This window comes from Gallus gallus, chromosome 11 (genome assembly GCF_016699485.2).
Source record: "Gallus gallus isolate bGalGal1 chromosome 11, bGalGal1.mat.broiler.GRCg7b, whole genome shotgun sequence".
NCBI lineage: Eukaryota > Metazoa > Chordata > Aves > Galliformes > Phasianidae > Gallus > Gallus gallus.
Window position 1 is genome coordinate 18,713,167 of NC_052542.1, and position 19,973 is coordinate 18,733,139.

A 19,973-nucleotide genomic window follows, 5' to 3' on the forward strand; every position below is an offset into this window, starting at 1 on the left:
TTGGACTGGGGCAGAGAACAGGGATCCAACTCCTTGCTCACCCGGAGCCCTTGAGCTCTGCCTGCTGCCACGCAGTGCCCCTGGGTGCCCTACCCCCGGGCACAACAGGATGGCAGCCCTGTCCCCATGTCCCAAGTGCTGCTGCTGTCCTTGTACCACATCCGGAGCGTGGAGGGGACCTTGGTGTACTTGAGCTGGTGAGGGCCGGCAATCGGAGCAGTAAAGGTCTGGTGACATGGAGGTGGCATTAATGGGAGCTGAGGGATGGTGAGGGGTGCCACGATGTTTTAAAGGGCCCCGGTACCATCTGTAGAATGCAGAGGACCCCTATCCTGAGGGAGGCATCCCTGCAGGAGGGTGAGCTAGGGTGTGGGGGGCTGCCCTATCTCTGTGCCTGCACCTGGGCAGGTAGATGGGGTCCCTGGCGCAGCTAGAGCCAAGAGCACCCCATCACCGTGTCTGGCACGTCTGTGGGGCTGAGGGCAGGAATGTCCCATCACCATGTTCCCTCCCACAGCCTGAGAGTGAGCAAGGGGGACAGGGAGGAGATGGAGTGCGTGCAGAGCATTCCTCCCAGCATGGAGTGGGGCTATGCTGGAGGCACACGTGGTGATGAGGACACAGCAAGCAGAGCAGGCGCAGAGCGGTGGGCAACAGTGGTGCTGGTGTGAACACAGTGTTTATTTTATGGCTGTGTGCAACAGAGAGGGGAGTGTGTGCGTGCGTGCAGGCAGCGGGGCTGCAGGAAAGCATGCTTGGAGTCACTCCCCCAGCAGGGTGCCCCTGGGGTCCCTGGAGAACTGGGCCTTCCCCAGAGGCACTGTAGCTTCTGCACATGGACAAAAAAATGTAATTTTTAAAATAATTATTTTCATTTTTAATTCTGCCTTTTCCAAATGTACTGTGGCAGAACAGGTGGAGAGGGGGGATCTGACAAACACTGGGAGGGGAGGGCTGTTCCTGGGCCGCTGGTGCCTGCGGCGCTCTGGCTATTGCTTTTCCTCTGTTTCCTCCTAGAAAAGAGACAGGACAACGCGCGGGTGTATTACGTGAACCACAACACGCGGACCACACAGTGGGAAGACCCTCGCACACAGGGGTAGGAGCCCATGGGAAGAACAGGGGGTGATGCCTATGCTGGGGCACCAAGCACAGAAATGTGGTTGTGAGGGTGCTGAGCCACATAGGCTGGGGAGCCAGAAGGGAGAACATGGTGCTGGAGGTGCAAAAGTCCGAGGCAGTCTCCAGAGGGAGCGGCACGAAGCAGGGAGAGACCCCCCCAGGTGGCAGTGCTGTGACCTCATCTCTACCTACAGGATGATCCAGGAGCCACCCCTGCCACCTGGCTGGGAGATGAAGTACACCAATGAAGGTGTGCGCTATTTTGTGGACCACAATACACGTACCACCACCTTCAAGGACCCACGGCCAGGATTTGAGTCTGGGTATGTGCTTGGAGCTGGGGCTGGGGTCGCTCGTTCACAGCTTGTCTGCCTGCGTGGTCACAGTGCAGGGTGGGCGGAGTGGGATTTTATGGCAGGGACACTGGGCATTGGGTGTAGGTGAGTGTAGGGCCTTGCATTGTATGGAGGAGAGCTCCCTGGATGCAGCAGGGGTCAGCTTCCACCTGTGAGCATGGCAGCATGTTCTGGAGCCGCGCCCTGAGCCCCTGCTGGCGCTCCTTTTGCAGGAGCAAGCAGGGTGGATCACCAGGTGCATATGACCGGAGCTTTCGCTGGAAGTACCACCAGTTCCGCTTCCTCTGCCACGTGAGTAGCGCAGCCAAGGGCTGCTGAGCCTGCAGGGCTCATGGGTGGGCTGGTGGTGTGGAACTGCCACGCCAGCCCACACACGGCCTCGTGTCTGTGCCTTGCAGTCAAATGCCTTGCCCAGCCATGTGAAGATCAGTGTTTCCCGACAGACCCTCTTTGAGGACTCCTTCCAGCAGGTGAGGGGGTGTGGGGCCAGCAGAACCCTGGGTGGCACAGGGCTGTCCCCCTTTGAGTGTCCCACAGTGGCGTGTTCCTTGCCCCCCCTGTAGATCATGAACATGAAGCCCTACGACCTGCGGCGCCGCCTTTACATCATCATGCGCGGTGAGGAGGGCCTGGACTACGGCGGCATCGCCAGGTGAGCGTGGGGCCACGTGTCTGCTGTAGGGCAGGGTGAGCCCCCCATGGCATGAGGCCTTCTGGTAGCGGGGTTCAGGGTTCCTGGCCTTCCTGCGGTGCCTGCTCAGGCAGAGGAGGTGAGAACAGTGTGAGTTCTGGGAAGGCACTGCACTCCCTGATCCCTTGTACAGGGAGGGCTGGGGGTCCAGCTGGGCTCTCCTACAGCTCCCAGTACAGAGTGGCCACAGGTGATGGGCTGGGCTGCCTCCTCTCCCTGCAGCCTGTCCTGCAGACAGGCACTGGTGTTTCTTGAGATGGGCAGTGTGTGCCAGGGCAAATGTGGCACTGCTGGCTTCTACCATCTACCCAGTGGATGGTGCTGTGTGGCACTCTGCTGTGCCTCCAGCTGGAGGGACTTCCCGTTGTCCCCCGGCCAGCTTGCCTTGGGTATCAGGCTCAGTGGTGGGCTTGTACTGCCTCTGCTGCCCCAGAACCTGTGCTGCAGTGTGCTCCCCACCTCCTCCTTCCCAGTGATGCTGCTGCTGGCTGTGGGCAGGGCTCCTGCTGCCTGCGTCTCTCCGTGTCCTGCCAGTGGTTTTACCCTATGGTAGGTTACGTCATGCTGTTCTACCACAGGGTAGAACCACGGACGGGATGCCGGGGCTGCCTCTGCGTCCGAGGACTGCCAGCGGCGGGGGAGCAGAGTGAGGGGCTGCTCCTGTTCTGCACTGCTTGGAGTGGGAAATTGGGGTGGGGGAGAGGGTTGTGGAGAAGGATAGCTGGTGTTTGTGGGCACTGTATGTATGTGCACAGGCATGTGTGCACATTTGAGAGGCTGGATTCATGCAGCTAGATTTTTGTTACTGATGTCTCCAAAGGCACTTTGCGGCTGGGTCCTGGGCTGCCCAATACTCACACCAGGGCTCAGTGCTTGCCCCGCATCCCAAGGAGCCGGGCACTGTCTGTGCAGCTGTGCTTCAAGGACGTGGGGCTGTCCCCAGGTGCTGATGTCTGCTCACCACTGTCCCTCTTGCCCAGGGAGTGGTTCTTCCTCCTGTCCCACGAGGTGCTCAACCCCATGTACTGCCTCTTCGAGTATGCCGGCAAGAACAACTACTGCCTGCAGATCAACCCCGCCTCCTCCATCAACCCTGACCACCTCACCTACTTCCGCTTCATCGGCCGCTTCATTGCCATGGTAAGAGCCCGGGGCCGGGGAGCTCTGCTTGGCAGGGTCATCCCCTCTGAGCGCTTTCTTGCTCAGTGTGTGCCCAGAGGAGAGTGGCCATGGCAGCACGAGGTGACGTGCTGCAGGGCTGGGGCTGGCCATGAGGCTGGGGTCGCGGTTTCCTGGAGCTGTGCCTCCAGGCTGCTGGCTGCCACCCGGTGCTATCGGCTCTGCAGCTCCGGGGCTGTTTTTAGCTCCAGCAGCGTGAGGTTTTCCAGATGCCCCTGCCTGGCTCCTCCTGTTGTTCTCACCCTTCCCAGGGCCTGGTGGGCACAAGGCTGCAGTGGTACCAGATGGGGCAGGGTCTGCCCAAAATGCTGTGCCCTGCCCAGGTCCCCCTGCCCTGCCCCGCGCCTCGCAGGATCCCAATAAAACTCCAGACTATTACTCACCACTGGGCTGTTCTAGACAAGCGTCTGCATTATTTTTGGCTGCCTTTGCCTTGGGGCTCCTGGAAGCCAGGGATTCAGGGAAGCCACGCAGAGCTCTGTTTAAACAAGTGCTCTTAATTGAGCTGCGAGGGGAGAAGGAGATGCAGTGGAATTCTTGGTGGGGAGGGAAAGGGTTGCGAGCCCCGTGCTGTGGTTCCAGCCCTGGTCTGCGAGGAGCCCATCCTGGTCCCCCTTACCCCCTATTCCCGCACTCTGTAGGCTCTGTACCACGGGAAGTTCATTGACACCGGCTTCACACTGCCCTTCTACAAGCGGATGCTGAACAAGCGGCCCACACTGAAGGACCTGGAATCCATTGATCCAGAGTTCTACAACTCCATTGTCTGGACCAAGTGAGTGCCTCACGCTCCAGGGCTGTGCGGGGTGGGGGTGGCAGTGCTCCTCCTGTGGCCCCTCACGTCCCGGTGCCCTCTACAGGGAGAACAGCCTGGAGGAGTGCGGCCTGGAGCTCTACTTCATCCAGGACATGGAGATTCTGGGCAAGGTGACCACCCATGAGCTGAAGGAGGGCGGCGAGAGCATCCGAGTGACAGAGGAGAACAAGGAGGAGTACATCATGTGAGTCCGGTCCTGATGCCCCATTGGGCACCTGGCTTCGGGGCAGCGCTGGGTGGGAGCGTGGGGCTGGGGACGTGGCCCCTCCTTGGCTACGTGGCTTTGACAAGCCTGGGCTGGCGTGGCGCTGCACTGCGGTCTGGCTGCCTGTGGTCTGGGCGGCTGCCAGGGCTCTCAGGGAAGAGGAGAGGGGAGAGAGGGTGCAACAACTCTCCTCGTCCCACGCTGCTTGCCGGCCTGTGTATTGCGGGGCTGCTGGGGCCACCGTGGGGCTGCTGGTGGTCACTCGATGATGACTGCTCCATACTCAGAGCCTTCTGCTGCTTGTGGGCTGGGAAGCAGTGGGAGGGAATCGTGGAATCGTGAAGGGTGAAAAAGATGGTGGGGAGAGCCCCGGTGTCACCCATGGACCTCTGCCTGCCTTCACAGGCTGCTGACGGACTGGAGGTTCACACGGGGTGTGGAGGAGCAAACCAAGGCGTTCCTGGATGGCTTCAATGAAGTGGTGCCACTTGAATGGTTGCGGTACTTTGATGAGAAGGAGCTGGAGGTGAGCAGGCCCTGCCCCAGGCAGGCCACTGTGGTGCCCATGGGGTGTGTGTGAAGCGTGAACGTGGGGCTGTATTTCCATCCCCTGACTGTCCTCCATTCCCAGCTGATGCTGTGCGGCATGCAGGAGATTGACATGAACGATTGGCAGAAGAACACCATCTACCGGCACTACACCAAGAACAGCAAACAGATCCAGTGGTTCTGGCAGGTGAGCCCCAGAGCCTTCATGTGCCACGCTCGGGGCCGGGCACTGCTTGAGGCTGTGGGGTGATGGGGATCCGCTTCCCTGTGCTTGCAGGTGGTGAAGGAGATGGACAATGAGAAGAGGATCCGCCTGCTGCAGTTTGTGACTGGGACGTGCCGCCTGCCTGTCGGGGGCTTCGCAGAGCTCATCGGTGTGTGGCCACGCTAAGGTTGGGCAGGGAGGGGGATGGTGGCCATGCCTGGCTCTGGTTGCTGTGGACAAGTGTTCACGTTCCCATTCCAGTAGGGCAGTGATGCAGCTGCACTGACATCTGAGTGAGGCAGTGTGCTTGGTTGGTGCTGTACTGAGACAAATTCCTTGGGTGTGAACTGTGCCACTGCAGTTAGCTTTGTCTGCCCAGTTTGTAATCTCATTTTGAATGAGATTTGAGTGGTTTTTTTGAGCGTCTTTAAGGTAAGGGTGACGGGGCACTGGAACAGATTGCTCAGAGAGGTTGCAGAGTCTCCTGTGGAGATATTCAAGACCTGTCTAGATGCCTACCTGTGTGACCTATTGTGGGTAACCTGCTTTAGCAGGGGGTTGGACTTTATGATCTCTTGAGGTCCCTTCCAACCACTACGATTCTGTGATTCTGTTTTTTATTTCATTTTTTGAGCTATGAAACCCCTTTTTTGGAAAACCATAGTGTGGCATTACTTTGTGCCTGCCCTTTAATTTGCTGCTTTTTGGGGCCCCTAGCAGCCTGCCCACTGTTTTCCTGGAACTGATGTATACCAGCTAACTTAACCCATTCGGTTATCCTTACTGCTATATCAGCCTTTTTCCAGCCTCCTGAAGCCTGTCCAGGACTAACCATCTGTTAAAAGCAGCCTCAGAGACTCAGACCTCCTGAGCCAGGTCCCTGGAAGGGAGCAGACAGACTGCTTGGTCCTGTGGCTCTGCAGATGTGCAGTTCAGTGGTCACTGCTGAACCACCTGCTTTGCACTCTGTGTTGTGTCACTGCGTGCTCTGGAGAACACTGTTCTGCTTTTCCTTTGGATGCTCGTCCTCTCTGTAAAGGGCTCAGAACAGGCTCTGAGTACAGCTCTGGGTTTGTGCCCCCACATGCTGTAGGATCGTAGGGCTAAGGCACTCTGCTGGCTGCAGGGCCAGGTCAGAGTTCTTTTCCAGCTCTTGATCATGTAATAAATCAGCTGTGCTCGTCATTAACAGGCAGCAATGGGCCTCAGAAATTCTGCATCGATAAAGTTGGCAAAGAGACGTGGCTGCCTCGGAGCCATACATGGTGAGTGGCTGCTGTGTGACACTGCGTGGGGCGCACGGTGGTGTCCCTGTGGGGCTGCATGGGGCTCTGGCTGTCTGTATGCCTTTCCCCCATGGGATGGAGCTGCTGGGGGGGACCTGTGGGAGGGGACCCTGCGGTGGGGAGCAGGGTGGCGGCAGTACTGGGCTCCCTGCCCCGCTCACAACACCCTGTCTCACCAGCTTTAACCGCTTGGATCTGCCTCCCTACAAGAGCTACGAACAGCTGAAGGAGAAGCTGCTGTATGCCATTGAGGAGACGGAAGGCTTTGGCCAGGAGTGATGGAGCCCTGCTGCTCTCCCAGCAGCTCCGGCGGTGCTCACAGCACTGCTGCCTGCGGGATGGTGCGGGCCGTGCTGATTCTGTTCTCTTGTTTCTGTGCGAGGTCTGCACACACAGCCCTGGGGAAGCGTCCACGAGTCCCTCCCAGCCCAAACTGAAGGTTGGGATGGGGAAGTGGGGGTGAAAGCCCGGCCCTGCTCAGCCTGGGGCTGAGGAAGAGCCAAACCCAGCCTTATGCACACAGTGTGCGCCACAGCTCCCGTCCCCTCGCTGGGGCACTGAGGGACACGAGTCCTGCATGGGGTTGTGGGCTGCACTCCCTGTCCCAGAGGCTGCTCCGTGTTAGTGGGGTTGTCCCTGCTTGTGGGAAATCACTGTGCACCTGGAAATGGACACAAGCAGCTTCTGACTGATGCGCTGAAGCCAAACCCTGTGTTCTCCGCAGTTTGTTTTGCCCCTCTCCCTGTAGCAGTTACGCAGCTCTTCCCCCTGTGGCACAGAGCCACCGATGGACTGGCCCTGACTTAAGGAGCCAGGCTGGGGCTTTTCCCAGGCTTAGTTAAGCGAGATCTGGTTTAGGTGTAGGCTGTCGTCCCGCCCCCCCAACCCCCATATTTTCAGCCTTTCTGTGGCGTTTCAGTAGATACATTGAGGATGAGAAGTGGCTCTTGAGCTGACTCAGGTGCTCATAAAGACAAATGTTTGGGCCCTATCCTGCTCCCAGCAAAGTACTGGGGTGCCTGCAGTGGGTGCAGGCAGGGCTGGGCCTGGCACCATGCTCCACTTTGCTACTGTTTTGAGTTGCCAGTGTGCAGTGCAGCCGTGCTGTTGGGTATTTAAAGCCAGTGCTGGGAGCTGGTGCTCTGCAGCTTGTGCAAGGCTCAACTACCCCCATCCTGTGCTGTGCCAGGAGCTTCCAGAGCTGTGGTAAGGGCAGGATCAGGCCCTGCCCATGGCTCTGTTGTACACTGGGTGAAGGGCCGTGGTGTCCCGGCTGTGGCTCTAGGACAGGGCCCTGGTGAGCAAGCATTGGTGTGTGTCTATCTGTACATAAATGAAATCGTGGATACAAAGCTCTGAAATAGCTTCTGACCAGTAACTGGAGCATTTTGTACTGCACCATCCTGCCTCAGTGATGCCGATTTCTTGTGCAATAAAAGACAAGCAGCTGCCACAGTGCGTCCCTGGCTGGTGTCAGTGCAGGGACAGCCCCCTGTGGATGGGGCTGGAGGTTTGGGTGCAGATCTGAGCAATGCTGGTCTAGGCGGACTGCATGGGGTACCCTCCATGCCCCCATTTCAGGAGCAGAGACAGCTCTGCTCAGAGCTGGCCTCTAGGTTGGTTTCCATGAATACATACATACATTCCATCTGTTTTTCTGTGTGCACATGGAGGCGCCTTCCTTGTGTTGAGGGTCTGGCTGGGCACAGCGCCTGCCTGCCTCCCCCAGCCTGTAATCATGCTTAGTTAAAAATGGCTCTGGGATGGCTGGCTGGCTGTGGTGCTGTGGCTGTGTGCCCACAGCTGGGTGCCATGATGAATGTGTCCCCTGTAATCAGTGGGCTGCGGCCAGGGCGGGAGGGGTGGGTATGACTGGCACAGCACGGTGGCACCGCCCTCACGGGGATGTGGTGCCACTGGGGCTTGGATGCCGTCATGCTGTGTGTGGTGCTGGGGCACAATGCTGACAGTTGAGGCAGCAGTGGAAATCGGTCACACGAGAACAGCATCCCTGGGAATTGCAGCTTTTGGTTTAAAAAAAAAAAATCCAACACAGCAGAACTAAAGCAGCCTGCTATTCACACCACCGGGTGCCAGCCAGCATCCTGTAATTTTGCCATCACTTTGCTTTTCAGCAGCACTTGCAGTGGGTTATTATTTCCTTAATAGACTATACTTGTGCTGCACTGTGGGGAAACTGCTGCCAGTACGGCACAGCCCACCCCCACAAATTCATTTGCTATGGATGCATTGCTGTCTCCTGGCCCCAGGCACTGACACAGCTCAGCCCACCCTCGATGTATCCCATACACCACCAGCTACAGCCAGACCACAGCAACTCTCTCCTTGTGGCAGCTTCTGCCACTTTGAGTCCATCCATACAGCCTTGTTATAATGAATGCAACGAGTATCAAAGCAGCAAAAAGCTGAGCACTTACCAGTACAAAGGAAAAGAACCCAGCAGCAAAGTGACTTAGTTTACAAGATTTTTTAATTTACAAATAAAAAAACTACACATTTTACTTTTTCTCTTTTTTCTCCTCTTTCTTGACATCGCTCTTCTCCTTGTCTTTCTCCTTCTCATCTTTCCTCTCCTTTTTACTCTCTTCTTTTTCCTGTCCTTCCTTCTTCTCTGCATCCCTATTGGCAATCTTGTTGTTGATGAGATTGTGCAGGGCAACCACCGAGCGGATAAGAGAAGCCAGGTAAACTACCACCATCTGGTCATTGGTCTTCAGGTAAAAGGCCTTGACAAATTCTTGCAGATTGACATCCGGTAGCAGGTTGAAGACATCCTGAAGGTGGTAAATGATCTGGTGATTGATGGGTAGCTTGCCCATGGCTACTTTCTCAAGGTAGCTCCTGATGTCCAGAAGCTTGGAGTTCAGTCCCTTCAAGCCATGGACCTGATTTGTGATCCGCTGGGACAGAGTGCCCACCGTGGTATCCTTGATGTCTCTGAAACATGCGGAACAAAGATTCATTGTTAGAACGTTTGCTGCATACTCATCAACAAGCTGTGTGTATTCACTAAGAGGTCTTTCCTGTTTAAAAAGAACAACAGTTGCAAGAACAGATGAAGCACAACAGAACGCTTCAAGTCAAAGAACGAGATCAAACTGATTTACATTAGAAAGTATGTCTAAAATAGGTCATTGTATGCTTTTGTGCTGAAATGCTGTCTTTGGAATAGTAGTAATAACACCAGTTAGAAGGACAGAAAGAAATACACCAACAGGATTTCCAGCAGGTGAAAAGGCTGTGAGTTTGTATGAGGTGACTGCTCTTTTCCTGGCTGGCGCTTTGCCAGTTCGTCAGCTGCAGCTCCAGCAGCCATGCTCCCACTCAGTCCTGCTCTGCAATGTATGCAGGAGCCGAGATGTTCCAAACCATCGACAATATTCCAAAGCTCTGAAACGACGACAATGTAGCTGTCATCGTTTAATGGAGTTTCAGTGGGCAGTTACGCTTTTCACTAGCAACGATTGAACATGCCAAGCAAGACTGCTAAGAGAACACACTCTTTTAGAATGTAAGCAGCATGTTTCACAAGCTCTGCGTTTCCTCCAGGAAGCTGGCACTGGGAGATGCCAGATGGACCACGTTCCCTGCTGTGCAAGTCTCACAAGAAAGCTCTCATCTTAAAGGTGTTTACCGTAACAAGTGTTCAACACCAACTTCCTCTGCCTCCTCGGCTCCGATCTCACTAGTCACATGCTCGAATGTCTTGGAGGTTGGAGTGCCATCCTTTGGGGTGCACAAACACAAGGAGACAGGGTTAGGCTGTGCACACAGCTGACTACAGGTACAAAGAGACGGACTGGGCAGTACTAACGGCTCACCCGCAAACAGAGGGGCAATGTGAACAGTGCCAAAGCAGTGTAAGATGAACTGAGTCTCGTTTGCATGACAGAATCAAGAAGAGGCAATGGGACAAATTAGGGCAAAACAGTGTCAGGACTGAAGCACACAGACCCTCACCAGTGAATGCAACATCACCTATGCAGAGGGCAAATGAGTGCCATGGGATGTATATCCTTTTGAACATACGGGCATTCTAACACTCGTCTTTCAATGGAAACCCTTTTCCTAGGAAGGCACAGAAAAACCTTAAGTGCTCACATCGTGAACTTCTTCAACTGAAATATAAGCTTCTGTGGGCAGTCCCAGGTCTTTTGGTTTCACATCAATAATCACCAACACCTTATGGAAAAACAAAAAAAAACATTATAGAATACCAGGTTTTATTCAAGGACTGGAACAAAATACCTTCGCACTATAGGCTATGCAGAGGTGATAACTCCAAGCATTGAAATAAGACATCTACAGCTGTTTAAAATACTTCACTGTAAGTTTTTTTAACAAGTTGTATCAACAATTACAAAGGTAGGCGCCAAAGATTCCCAGGTCCACCATTTAGAGAAAGAAAAACAAACAAAGCACAGTACTTACAGAGTTTGGACAGTATCTTTTCATCAGTTCATTGATAGCAATGTCATTCTTGTGCAGTTTAGGGCCTGTGTGGTACCAACCAACTATTCTTTCTCTAGCTAAGCAAAACCAGAAAGGATTCTAAATCAGAATTGTGTAGCAGGACAACAACAAAAGTATTTGGGTGGAGACTGAATTAGCAAATGAGCAATGTGATGCATGCAAAAGATGAATATAAGGCAGGGGAAAATGAATCAGAGGAGGCAAGACAATGACATGGCTAGCGATGAAGACATTGTACAGAAATAACTGTACTGCAAAGTTCTTAATTAAACTAGACTATTTCATATAATGCAGTAATTCATATAATACAGTGATCCGTCAACCTGCAACTCTGACATCTAAGGCTACAAAAGTTCTAGAAACAGGAACTGTTTCACAAATGTCTCAACCATTTCAAATTGTTCCCAGGGCAAAGAAGATTCATGGGAATTGAAGTTAGGACCAAACATTCAGCTCTAATGTCTCAAATGAAGTAGTGAAGAGTAATAGAATTATTACTGAAAACATAAGTTTGTCATGTTTGTAAATATTACATAAAAAACAAAATATGTCTTTGTTCATTAAAAAAAACAATTTCAAGGAAAATCTGCACAGAAGTTATCGAAGAGAAGAATATGTAATTCTTTAGAAATAGCAGCATTTTTGAAATTAACTAATTCTGAAGATACAGAGCTGTCAGGAAAATTAATAAGGTATTACTAAGGTATGAGTGAATGTGTTAAGAACACAAACTACTTGCACAAATTAATCCATGGAAAACCATTAGCAAAAGTGAAGCCACATAAGGAATTAGCATGGATAGGCTTCTTACCTGGACACATCATTTCCTACTTAGCTATGAATGCACCTTCTCATGTGGACAAAGTTAAAAGTTTCTGGCTGTGTATCCATGACTGCAAGGCAACCCAAACTTACCGTTGACCTTCTTAAACATTCCATACATGTTCTCTAGATAGTCATGGTCTAGAAACCACACAGTATCATCCTTGTCGTCCTCATCAAAAGGTACTGGAAATAAAAAGTCAATATTTAAGAAACCAATTTTCTGACTAAAAGTATTTATAGAAACACGTGTTTTAGGATAGCTCTGGCTGCGAAGGGCAATTGGATCTTAATCAGTTTCAACTGCTCTGCAATGTTACACTGCAAAGGCGAAACTACAGTGCAGTTCTTTCTCCTAATTGCCAACAGTTTTAAAACTGAGGAATAAAATGCAAAGCATTCTGAAAGTTATCCTTCGTGGCCAACATCAAAGCGTCAGAGGGAAACTCTCCCTTACACAACAGTACCTGCATGGTATGCATACACATTTGATATGATAAACAGGATCCCAGCAGACTTTGCAGTTTGTTGATCAACAAAGAGCAAAAGGAGCTTTCACTGTAGGATGCATTTCATCAATGCTTTTACAGAATAGTAGAACATAAAGAGGCACTTTAGGGAAGGACGGTTACCCCTGAGTAAAGGATGAGTTATTTTATCAGTTAGCATGTATACAGGGGCACACTGCTGGTCTTGAGAACACACTGCTCTCAGCATTTTGATGTACAGGAATATTACAGCTTCGAAGTTGAAAGGCTGTCAGTAGTACCAAAAAAAAAAAAAAACCACCCCAAACCTCTTCTCAACTCAGAGGGAAAAAAAGATCCTCCAAAAATGGCAAGGAAAAACAGAAAAAAGTCATCACGTGGGAGAACTCCTTTCAACTGTGAAACTCCATAAATAAACAGAGATATTTCTGCTTTGTCACAGAGCAGTCCCACCGGGGAGGAAATGATGTAACCAACACAAACGGGACAGTGAGAGCCCTGTGTCCAAAAATTACTCCTGATATCACATGAAAGTACGTAAGAGGGAATGGTTTCAACACCAGCATGCTTAAAGGAGGAAGGAGTGCTTTAACTGGACAAAATCTGAGGATGACATCTTTCCATAAGCAGTAACAGCCACACGAGCACTGAGCAGCGAGGTGTTCCACCAGCTGAGACACGAAGCGCTCAGCAGAGGTCAGCACGTCCAATGCAGCAAAACATTCAGCAGCGCTTCAAAAGAAATTTACAGCTGCTGCTGGAACGTGGCACACTGCACAGCGCTGCAGGGCGAGACAGGCTCCAATGGGGCACTTCTGACAGTGGGCAGCTGGCACTTAAGTTTCACAGAATCACGCAATCATGGGGGCTGGAAGGGACCTCTGGAGATCGCCCAATCCAGCTCCCCCTAAGGCAGAGGTTTCCTAAGGTTTCCTAGAGTTTGATACAGGCTGATCTGTACAAAAGGAGCACCCGGAACCAGGCAGGGCGGCTTAGGAACCAAACATACAGCGCAGCCTTTAAATCATGTCGTAATGGGGATCGGACACCCAACTCACCCGCAAAGCTGTTGGACACATCCAGGATCTTCTTCTGCCAGGAGCCCAGCAGCACACCCACCACACGCTTCTGGTTCCCAACCTTTCCTATTCTGAAGGGAAAAGGCCGTCAGCGCCCACACCGCAGCCCCGCACGCACAGCCGGGCAGCTGCTTCCGCAACGGGCAGCACAGAAGAAGGGGCACTGCGACTGCTGGTCACCGACTGCGGCCTTACTCTTAACAAAAAGCTACCTGGGTGCCCTCGGGACCAAACCTCGGAACGCAGCGACGCTCGGCGCGCCGCACGGGGCCGAGGAGGGCACCGTGCCGCAAAATGGGGACCCACGCAGCGCTCCGTCCGCGCGCGGCGGGGCGTGCAGGGCGCGCTCCGAGCTGCCCCGTGCCCGCACGAGCGGCTGCGCGACAGCAGAGCTGTTGGCGGCACGGCGCTGCCGCCGCCGGTCAGAGGGCCCCGCTCGGCAGCTGAGGCACAAACAGCGGCGGGGCTCCAGGCCCTCCCCTCGCCCGCAGAACTCCCCGCGCCGTGAGGGCCCATCCGCGGCCCGGTGCCGTCCGAGCGCCCGCTTTCCTCCTCCCGAGGACGAACCCCCCCCTAGCGCGCTCCGGGCCGCGATTCCTCCGCCTCGGGGTGTCGATCCGAGCGATCGCCCGGCCCCGGCCCCCCCGCAGCCCCGCGTCCCTCTCGGCGCGGCGCGGCCCGGGCCCGTGACTCAGCGCCGCGGCCCCGCCGCCGGCCGGGCCCCACCTGTTGAAGTGATCGACGACGCTGAGCAGCACCAGCGGGTGCACCACCACGCGGTCCACCGCCAGCTCCGGCATGGCGCCCCCCGCCCGGCCCGCTCCGGCCCCGCTCCGCCGTCAGCCCGCTCCCAGCCCGCCGCAGGCCGCTCCCCGCCGCCAGGCCCCGCTCCCAGCCTGCCCCGCGGCGGGGCGGGGCCAGGCCGCCATCTTGAAAAGGTCGGCGGGAGGCGGGCCCGCTCGATGAGGGCGCCGCCATCTTGGGGAGGTGCGCGCGACCGGCGGCGAGGCGCCATCTTGGGGAAGTGGCGTCGTTGCGGCGTGAGGTAAGGGGCGGGCCTGGAGAGGAGGAAGGTGGGCGGAGCGGGCGGGCTTCGTCTTGGGGGGGCTCTGAGGGGGTCTCTGGTGGAGGTGGGGGGGCCTTAGGGCCGTTTGTTGGTGGCGGGGTCGGGGAGCGGTTCGGCCGCACGGAGCCGTGGCGGCATCTCCTGCGCGGCACCGCGCCCCTGGGCCCGTACCTGCGGGAGCTACGTGACGTGGCTCAGCTCCCGCCCTTCCCCCCGAGCGGTCGGTTTTTATCGCAAGGCAATCTCATCGGCCGGGCGTGAGCTGCTCAAGGCACTCCGTGCCGGCCGTTCCCCGCTGCTGGAGAAGAACTCCTTCCCGTTCCACAGCCCGGCCGTGCCCGCCGCGCCACGAGGCCGCCCCCGTCCCAGCGCCGCTCCGCGGGGCAGCGGCCGCCCGCAGCTCGGCACGGCCCGTGTCAGCTCTGCCCGAGTCTCCCCCGGGCTTCCGTGTTGGACTCTTGAGAAAACATTCGATGCCGGTCCTTATTTCTGCGCTTTTCCCACGTGTTTCTTTTTGGCGTGTTTCTCCGCCCTGCCCACGTGGCACCGTTCCGGGTGAAGCCGCGTTGCTGTTCGGCATCTCGTAGCGCTCCGCCGCTGCTGTCCGCGGCCGCTCTCCTCCGCGAAGCGCAGCCCGAGGAGGGCCCTCTCGTGGCGCTCTCCGGGCGTTACGCGCTCCGGCGCTGACTTCGCGATGCTCCTCAGGCAGAATTTCGGCGGGGCTGTTGGAGGTTTCCTCCAGCAGAGGGAGCGCTCTGACCGCGGAACTCAAACGCAGCCGGCGTTCCCGTAGCTTGTTTTATCAATATACATATAAAACTCAATGTTCAAATTAACTAGTTCAATAAGTAATTTAGCTCATTGATTTTTGGGCATATCCTAAGTGCCATTACAAGCTACGGATATTTTAAATGCCATTACCTAATAAAAGGTGCTTAAAACATTCCTTCTATTGATTTTATTACTGCTTTATTTTGCTGTCTTGGTTTAAAATCATTTTAACCGCTCTGTAATCAAGAAGAAATATATCGTTGGTGAAATACAGTCAATTTCCTAAAAACCTTTGACATCGTTAAATAAGGAATTAGTTGTTAAATCATGTCAAGCAATAACCGAGGGACAGAAAAGATATAAAGTTTGGAGCGGTGGGCCTGCATACCGGTAAGCTGTTCTGACCTCTGGCATTCAGACTGTGTGTGACAATCGCACTTCAATTCTGTTCTTGATTCTTACATCAGTCAGAAGAGATTTAAAGTCTCAGCATGCCAGGAAGGTTGTTGAAGGATAACTGAGTATGATCTAGAGACAATTAAGGGGCGTTTTAATGACCTGCTGTGACTTTTTGTTAAAATTACTCTCTAACTTAGCATGTTTGAAGTTTCATTTGCCGGATTGTATTGCTGGTAGTTTAGTGTATTGATGTTATACACAAAAGGAGTAAATTGAGTCTGCTCATAGGGATTTCAGTCACTTCCCTTCCCAGCTCTTTTGACTTGAGAAGATTATCAGTATTATTGAGCTAATCAGCTGGTAGATGGAGACTGGGAATACAGGCAATATGTTGCTTAACCAAAGAATTGAGAAGTAAGTAATGAATGTTGGTGCTCAATAAAAAGCAGCTAATGAGTTGATTGCATCGATGCTTGAAGTAATTTAACTGTGGAGTGGCAAACATCAATACTTATTTATGATTTGACTGATGATTGCTGATCTGAAACTCAAAGTTTGGAGAGGTTCTGCTGTAAGCGAGCGGCAGGCCTGGCGAGGGGAGGCTCCTGGAATGGGCCGAGTGATCGCGCCGTCTGCTGGTGGGCTTTTTCCTTCTTTTCAAGTATAACTTTTCAGTTTAAGAAAAATTGTCAAAAAATAGTTCAAAAGTAAAATCAACGATTAGAAATGTTAAAGGAACCTCTGGTCTTAATGTAATAAAGACCTTAATAACCTCAAGGGAAATGTCAGTGGCAGAGAAGCTTTGTGCTGCTGGTGGAGGTGGACCTACACTGTGTTTCAGCAGCTATCCCACCATTGCTTATGTAAGTTACTGTCAGTTATGACTGCATTTTAAAAGAAAGTTAATTGGCAGAAAATCTCAGTCTTGAATGGTACAAGTGTTCTGAATTCACTTCATTTGGAGTTCACCTTTTGCCCTTACTCTCTTCGTTCTGGTTTGCAAGATGTTGGCGTTCCCTAAGTGCAGGTTTATGCTTATTGGTGACATAGAAGGATGTCTCTGTAGGCTTTTCTAAGCTGTGAAGTGTTTCTTCAGAACATGCTTTTTAATTCAGTAAAATGCCCCATATCACGTTTGGGCCTAGGTGCTCGTTAGCACAGGGGCACGTTCACTGGGCAGCCGTCAGCCATGGCTTTATGGAGTACCTCTTTGCCAGCTGTTTTCTAATTTGACTAATGCTGCCTTAACAAAGCCCCGGTAATGTGGCTGAGGGACACTTATAGTGGCCTTATCTCTCTCCTGCTCCTTACTACCTTCAATTATTTGTGCCAAAGGGCAGCGTGAATTTGTAACAGTAAGGAGAAAAAATAAATGGAGATGACTGCTGTAGAATCAGAGAAGCGCCTGATGACCACATATAGGCTGGGGAAGGCATGTGTTTACAGAATGCATTTGCTTTGTGTTTCTAGGTGTTCTTTCCAGCTGTGAGAGTTAAAAACACTACTGTGCTTTAAATGAAAATACCAGCATGCTGCAGTTAACTGCAGCTCGTCAGGCCCAGGAGTGAAGCCTTGGATGGCTGTGCCATAGCTCACACCCTCCCGACTTGCTGTCTGCTTTGTGTGTTTTTCCACCTTGTCAGAGAAGGACCAGGTGCTGCTGCTGGTCCATCAGGAGCCTGTCCCTGGGGAAGAGGGTTTGGTTGCTGAGCCTTCCCCAAGCAGAGGGTTCTCTGCATTCCTAAAGGGCGGAGTGCAGCTGGGGGGTGCAGGCAGGCCAGGCCGTGATGTAGGGAGGAGGGTGAGCTGTGCAGGAGGCAGTGATGCTTCTGCCCGACTTGCTTTTCCTCTGTAGCTTTCCAGTGCCTGCTGGTGGTAAGGGACAACCTTGGGGCTGAAGCTACAAAGGATCCTCCCAGCCGGGAAGTATTGGTGCCGGATGCTTTGGATCCTCCTCCTAAACGACACTTCTTAATGTGTGCCTTTAATTCTGGCTTTGTTTGGTTGTAAAGAACATTCCGATGTTGTTTTCTCTAGACAGAGGAATTGGGAGTGGGGACATTGCACCCATGAGAATGTATTTGCATTGAGATGCCGTTTAAAATGTGTTTAAAATCCACTCCAGAGAAATGAAGCTTTCTTTATGCAACAAACTATTGATGGGTCTAATGTCTTTATGTTACCAGCTCAAACAGGAAATATTTATTTCCTTATAAGTTTAGCTTTGTCCAAATCACTGTAGTTTCCTGCGAAGATTTCCCTGACCAGACTGTGTTTTGGGAGGAATGATGCTGCCTGGAATGGAAAGGGTAATGGAAGGAAATGGAATGGCTGTGGAAGGAAAAGAGAAAGCTGCCACAATATTAGTAGTTCTAATTTGCTTCAGTTAAACTATAATTCAATGAAATGCTGATGCTGTAAGCTCAAAGCATGATGCCATAGAGCGTGGACTTACCCAAACTTCAAAATAAGTATCAGTTTGCTTCTGAAGACCTCCAAATCAGAGCAATGAGCACTTATTCCAAGTGTCTCTTCTAGAGCCAGATTTCTTAAAATAAACTTTTAGTCTGTAATTGTAAATTGATCTGTACAATTCTTTGCAATCTGATCTTTCAATATTTGTGTTGCAGTCATTTATTTGGTTCCTTGTGGAACATCTACAAAAGCACATCTAGAAGGAACACTCGGGCTGCTTACTGTGGTTGGGTCAGCTGCAAATATCACAGTAGTTGCTGTTGCTGAATTTAAAACCTTTTGGCCATATCTGTGGGTTGTCCAATAATAATCCTATCCTTCTACAAATAGTATCACAGTGGAATTTTGGCCAGTTACTTCTGCATGTAGAATTGGCACTTCCTACAGTTAAACTGCTTGTAGAAGAATTGTCGACATCTAATGTAAATCTGTGGGAAAAAATCCTTCAGATTTGATACTGTGCACTTATAATTTTTGTGGTTCTGTCCAGAAATCAGAGGGTATAGAAATGCCGGAGATGTTTTTAACACCTAACCACTGACTCTGATTTTTGTATTTCGGTACAGCAATTTCAGAACTTACTTTATTCTGCTACTTTTGCTAAAATGTGTTTTCTTTTCAATTGTGGAAACAAATAGTTAAAAAATGCAGAACAGGTTCCAGTCGTACTCATTTTTCCACACCTTGAGGACCAGCAAATTCTTTAATATGAGATTTTATTTGTACAAAGCAAAACTTCAAAACCACTCAAAAGCTTTCTTATTAACTGCTGTCAGTCCTTTGATTTACAAGGGCAATAAAGATCTGGAGGGGGCACATTTATCATGGCGCTCAGCACACCAGGAGCCATTTTCTCAAGCGGTAAAGCCAAGTGATAAAATGAGTTCTTTTGTTCTATAACCAAGACACATTCCCTATTTTTAAAAATGTGCGTTGGACTTCTTGGCTTGTAGTTTGGCTGTGTTCCTCTAATACTCCATTTATAAATAATGAAAAATTGCTAACATGCAGATGCTGATGATGCATCTGGAAAAAACAGACTTTCTGAAAGAAACTTGCTTTCAACTTAGGTTTATTTGCCAGCTCTTTTTCCAGTGCAAACTCTTGTATGATTTATTTTTTCACATTTTTTATTTTTTTTAATTTTTCTTTTAGTGTAGCACTGCTTTTTTGTTTTGTTTTTAAACTGATGTGATCATATACCTCTGCAAAGCTTACAAAATTGCAATTAGGAGGGAATTAAAAGTCCTCTACTTACAGTAAAGAGCCATGCTCTGTAGGTGTAGTGCTACTTTGCAAGTTTTTGTTATTTCATCTGTTTCTAAACTTGTTTGAGTGACTTTTTGAAGGCTGTTCTTTAATGTGAGCGGATGGGGGGGGGGGGGGAGAATGCTTTTGTTTATACAAAAAAAAAATCAATGACTTGTATGGATACTTCATTAATGGACACAGCTGTGTGGGAGGAATGCCTTGCAAGAGTAAATGCGAGCAAGGGCTCAGAGTCTGACTGTGTATACATATATGGAACAAACAGAACTGTCTTTATTTATAAGTGCTGCCACCTCTGGTCTCTTCCAGAGGTGAGAAAGCACTGCTGGATGCTGGGCAGTTGACTGGCAAAAGCAGCAAGTCCAGTTGTGCTCAGCTGTCCGGTGCTGTTGCGCAGACACCTTCAAAACAAGTGTAGGAGAACAGGTTTACAGAAAGTACTTTTTAATGTAACTTTGAGTAATAGAATCCTAATTCTTTGCTTAAAACTAGTTAAGGTTTTGCTTGAAGCTTTGGCTTCAGTCGAGCTGCTGTCAGAACATATGGAAGAATGAGTTTGAAAAAGACAGCAGCGTTAAACCTTGTTTGTATTTAACAGCACCACTGTGATGCCCATACAGCTGCAGTACTGCAGCAGAACCTGTTTGTCTCCAGGTACACAGGGTGTGATGGATGGGCTTGCAAGGCATTTTGGACAGTA

At 51.6% G+C, this 19,973-nt stretch overlaps 3 protein-coding genes and 1 non-coding gene across 18 annotated transcripts in view; 3 read left to right on the plus strand and 1 right to left on the minus strand.

The window, feature by feature from the left end:
- WWP2 (WW domain containing E3 ubiquitin protein ligase 2) overlaps window positions 1-7,863 on the plus strand; it is a 31,670-nt gene extending 23,807 nt beyond the window's left edge. For all 11 annotated transcript variants that reach the window (NM_001039260.2, XM_046899520.1, XM_015292592.4 and 8 more), the window contains 13 exon segments: window positions 1,018-1,099; window positions 1,317-1,445; window positions 1,691-1,769; window positions 1,877-1,948; window positions 2,042-2,130; window positions 3,150-3,309; window positions 3,990-4,123; window positions 4,209-4,349; window positions 4,776-4,896; window positions 5,002-5,106; window positions 5,197-5,293; window positions 6,317-6,389; window positions 6,590-7,863. In NM_001039260.2, coding sequence (NP_001034349.2) covers window positions 1,018-1,099; window positions 1,317-1,445; window positions 1,691-1,769; window positions 1,877-1,948; window positions 2,042-2,130; window positions 3,150-3,309; window positions 3,990-4,123; window positions 4,209-4,349; window positions 4,776-4,896; window positions 5,002-5,106; window positions 5,197-5,293; window positions 6,317-6,389; window positions 6,590-6,689 — 1,382 coding nt within the window. In that variant the 3' untranslated portion in view covers window positions 6,690-7,863.
- MIR140 (microRNA 140) lies at window positions 2,681-2,775 on the plus strand. Its single transcript, NR_031453.1, has one exon. It is a non-coding gene; the product is annotated as a microRNA 140 (primary transcript).
- A 1,020-nt stretch (window positions 7,864-8,883) lies between the features above and the next one.
- Window positions 8,884-14,167, minus strand: PSMD7 (proteasome 26S subunit, non-ATPase 7). Of its 2 annotated transcripts, none has more exons than XM_015292690.4 (7): window positions 14,020-14,167; window positions 13,273-13,364; window positions 11,820-11,912; window positions 10,863-10,960; window positions 10,533-10,613; window positions 10,066-10,157; window positions 8,884-9,368 (listed from the first exon to the last, which is right to left on the minus strand). In XM_015292690.4, exons 1-7 carry the CDS (start codon window positions 14,091-14,093, stop codon window positions 8,930-8,932), a joined length of 969 nt encoding a protein of 322 aa, XP_015148176.1. In that variant the 5' UTR covers window positions 14,094-14,167; the 3' UTR covers window positions 8,884-8,929. The 2 variants fall into 2 exon arrangements, with proteins under 2 accessions (XP_015148176.1, XP_046755622.1); XM_046899666.1 differs by having other exon boundaries at window positions 13,861-14,108.
- Window positions 14,168-14,266: 99 nt separating this feature from the next.
- ZFHX3 (zinc finger homeobox 3) overlaps window positions 14,267-19,973 on the plus strand; it is a 511,657-nt gene continuing 505,950 nt past the window's right edge. For all 4 annotated transcript variants that reach the window (XM_040707006.2, XM_046899383.1, XM_046899384.1 and 1 more), the window contains exon 1: window positions 14,267-14,338. The gene's annotated coding sequence lies outside the window, so the exon portion shown is untranslated. The remainder of the gene's footprint in view (window positions 14,339-19,973) is intronic.

Coding starts and splice junctions, on each gene's coding strand:
- PSMD7 (XM_046899666.1), bottom strand. CDS start 14,093: ATGCCGGAGCTGGCGGTGGACCGCGTGGTGGTGCACCCGCTGGTGCTG. Junction 10,961..11,819: donor AATGTTTAAGAAGGTCAACG/GTAAGTTTGGGT, acceptor GGTTTTGCTTAG/CTAGAGAAAGAATAGTTGGT. Junction 10,614..10,862: donor AAAGATACTGTCCAAACTCT/GTAAGTACTGTG, acceptor TTTTTCCATAAG/GTGTTGGTGATTATTGATGT.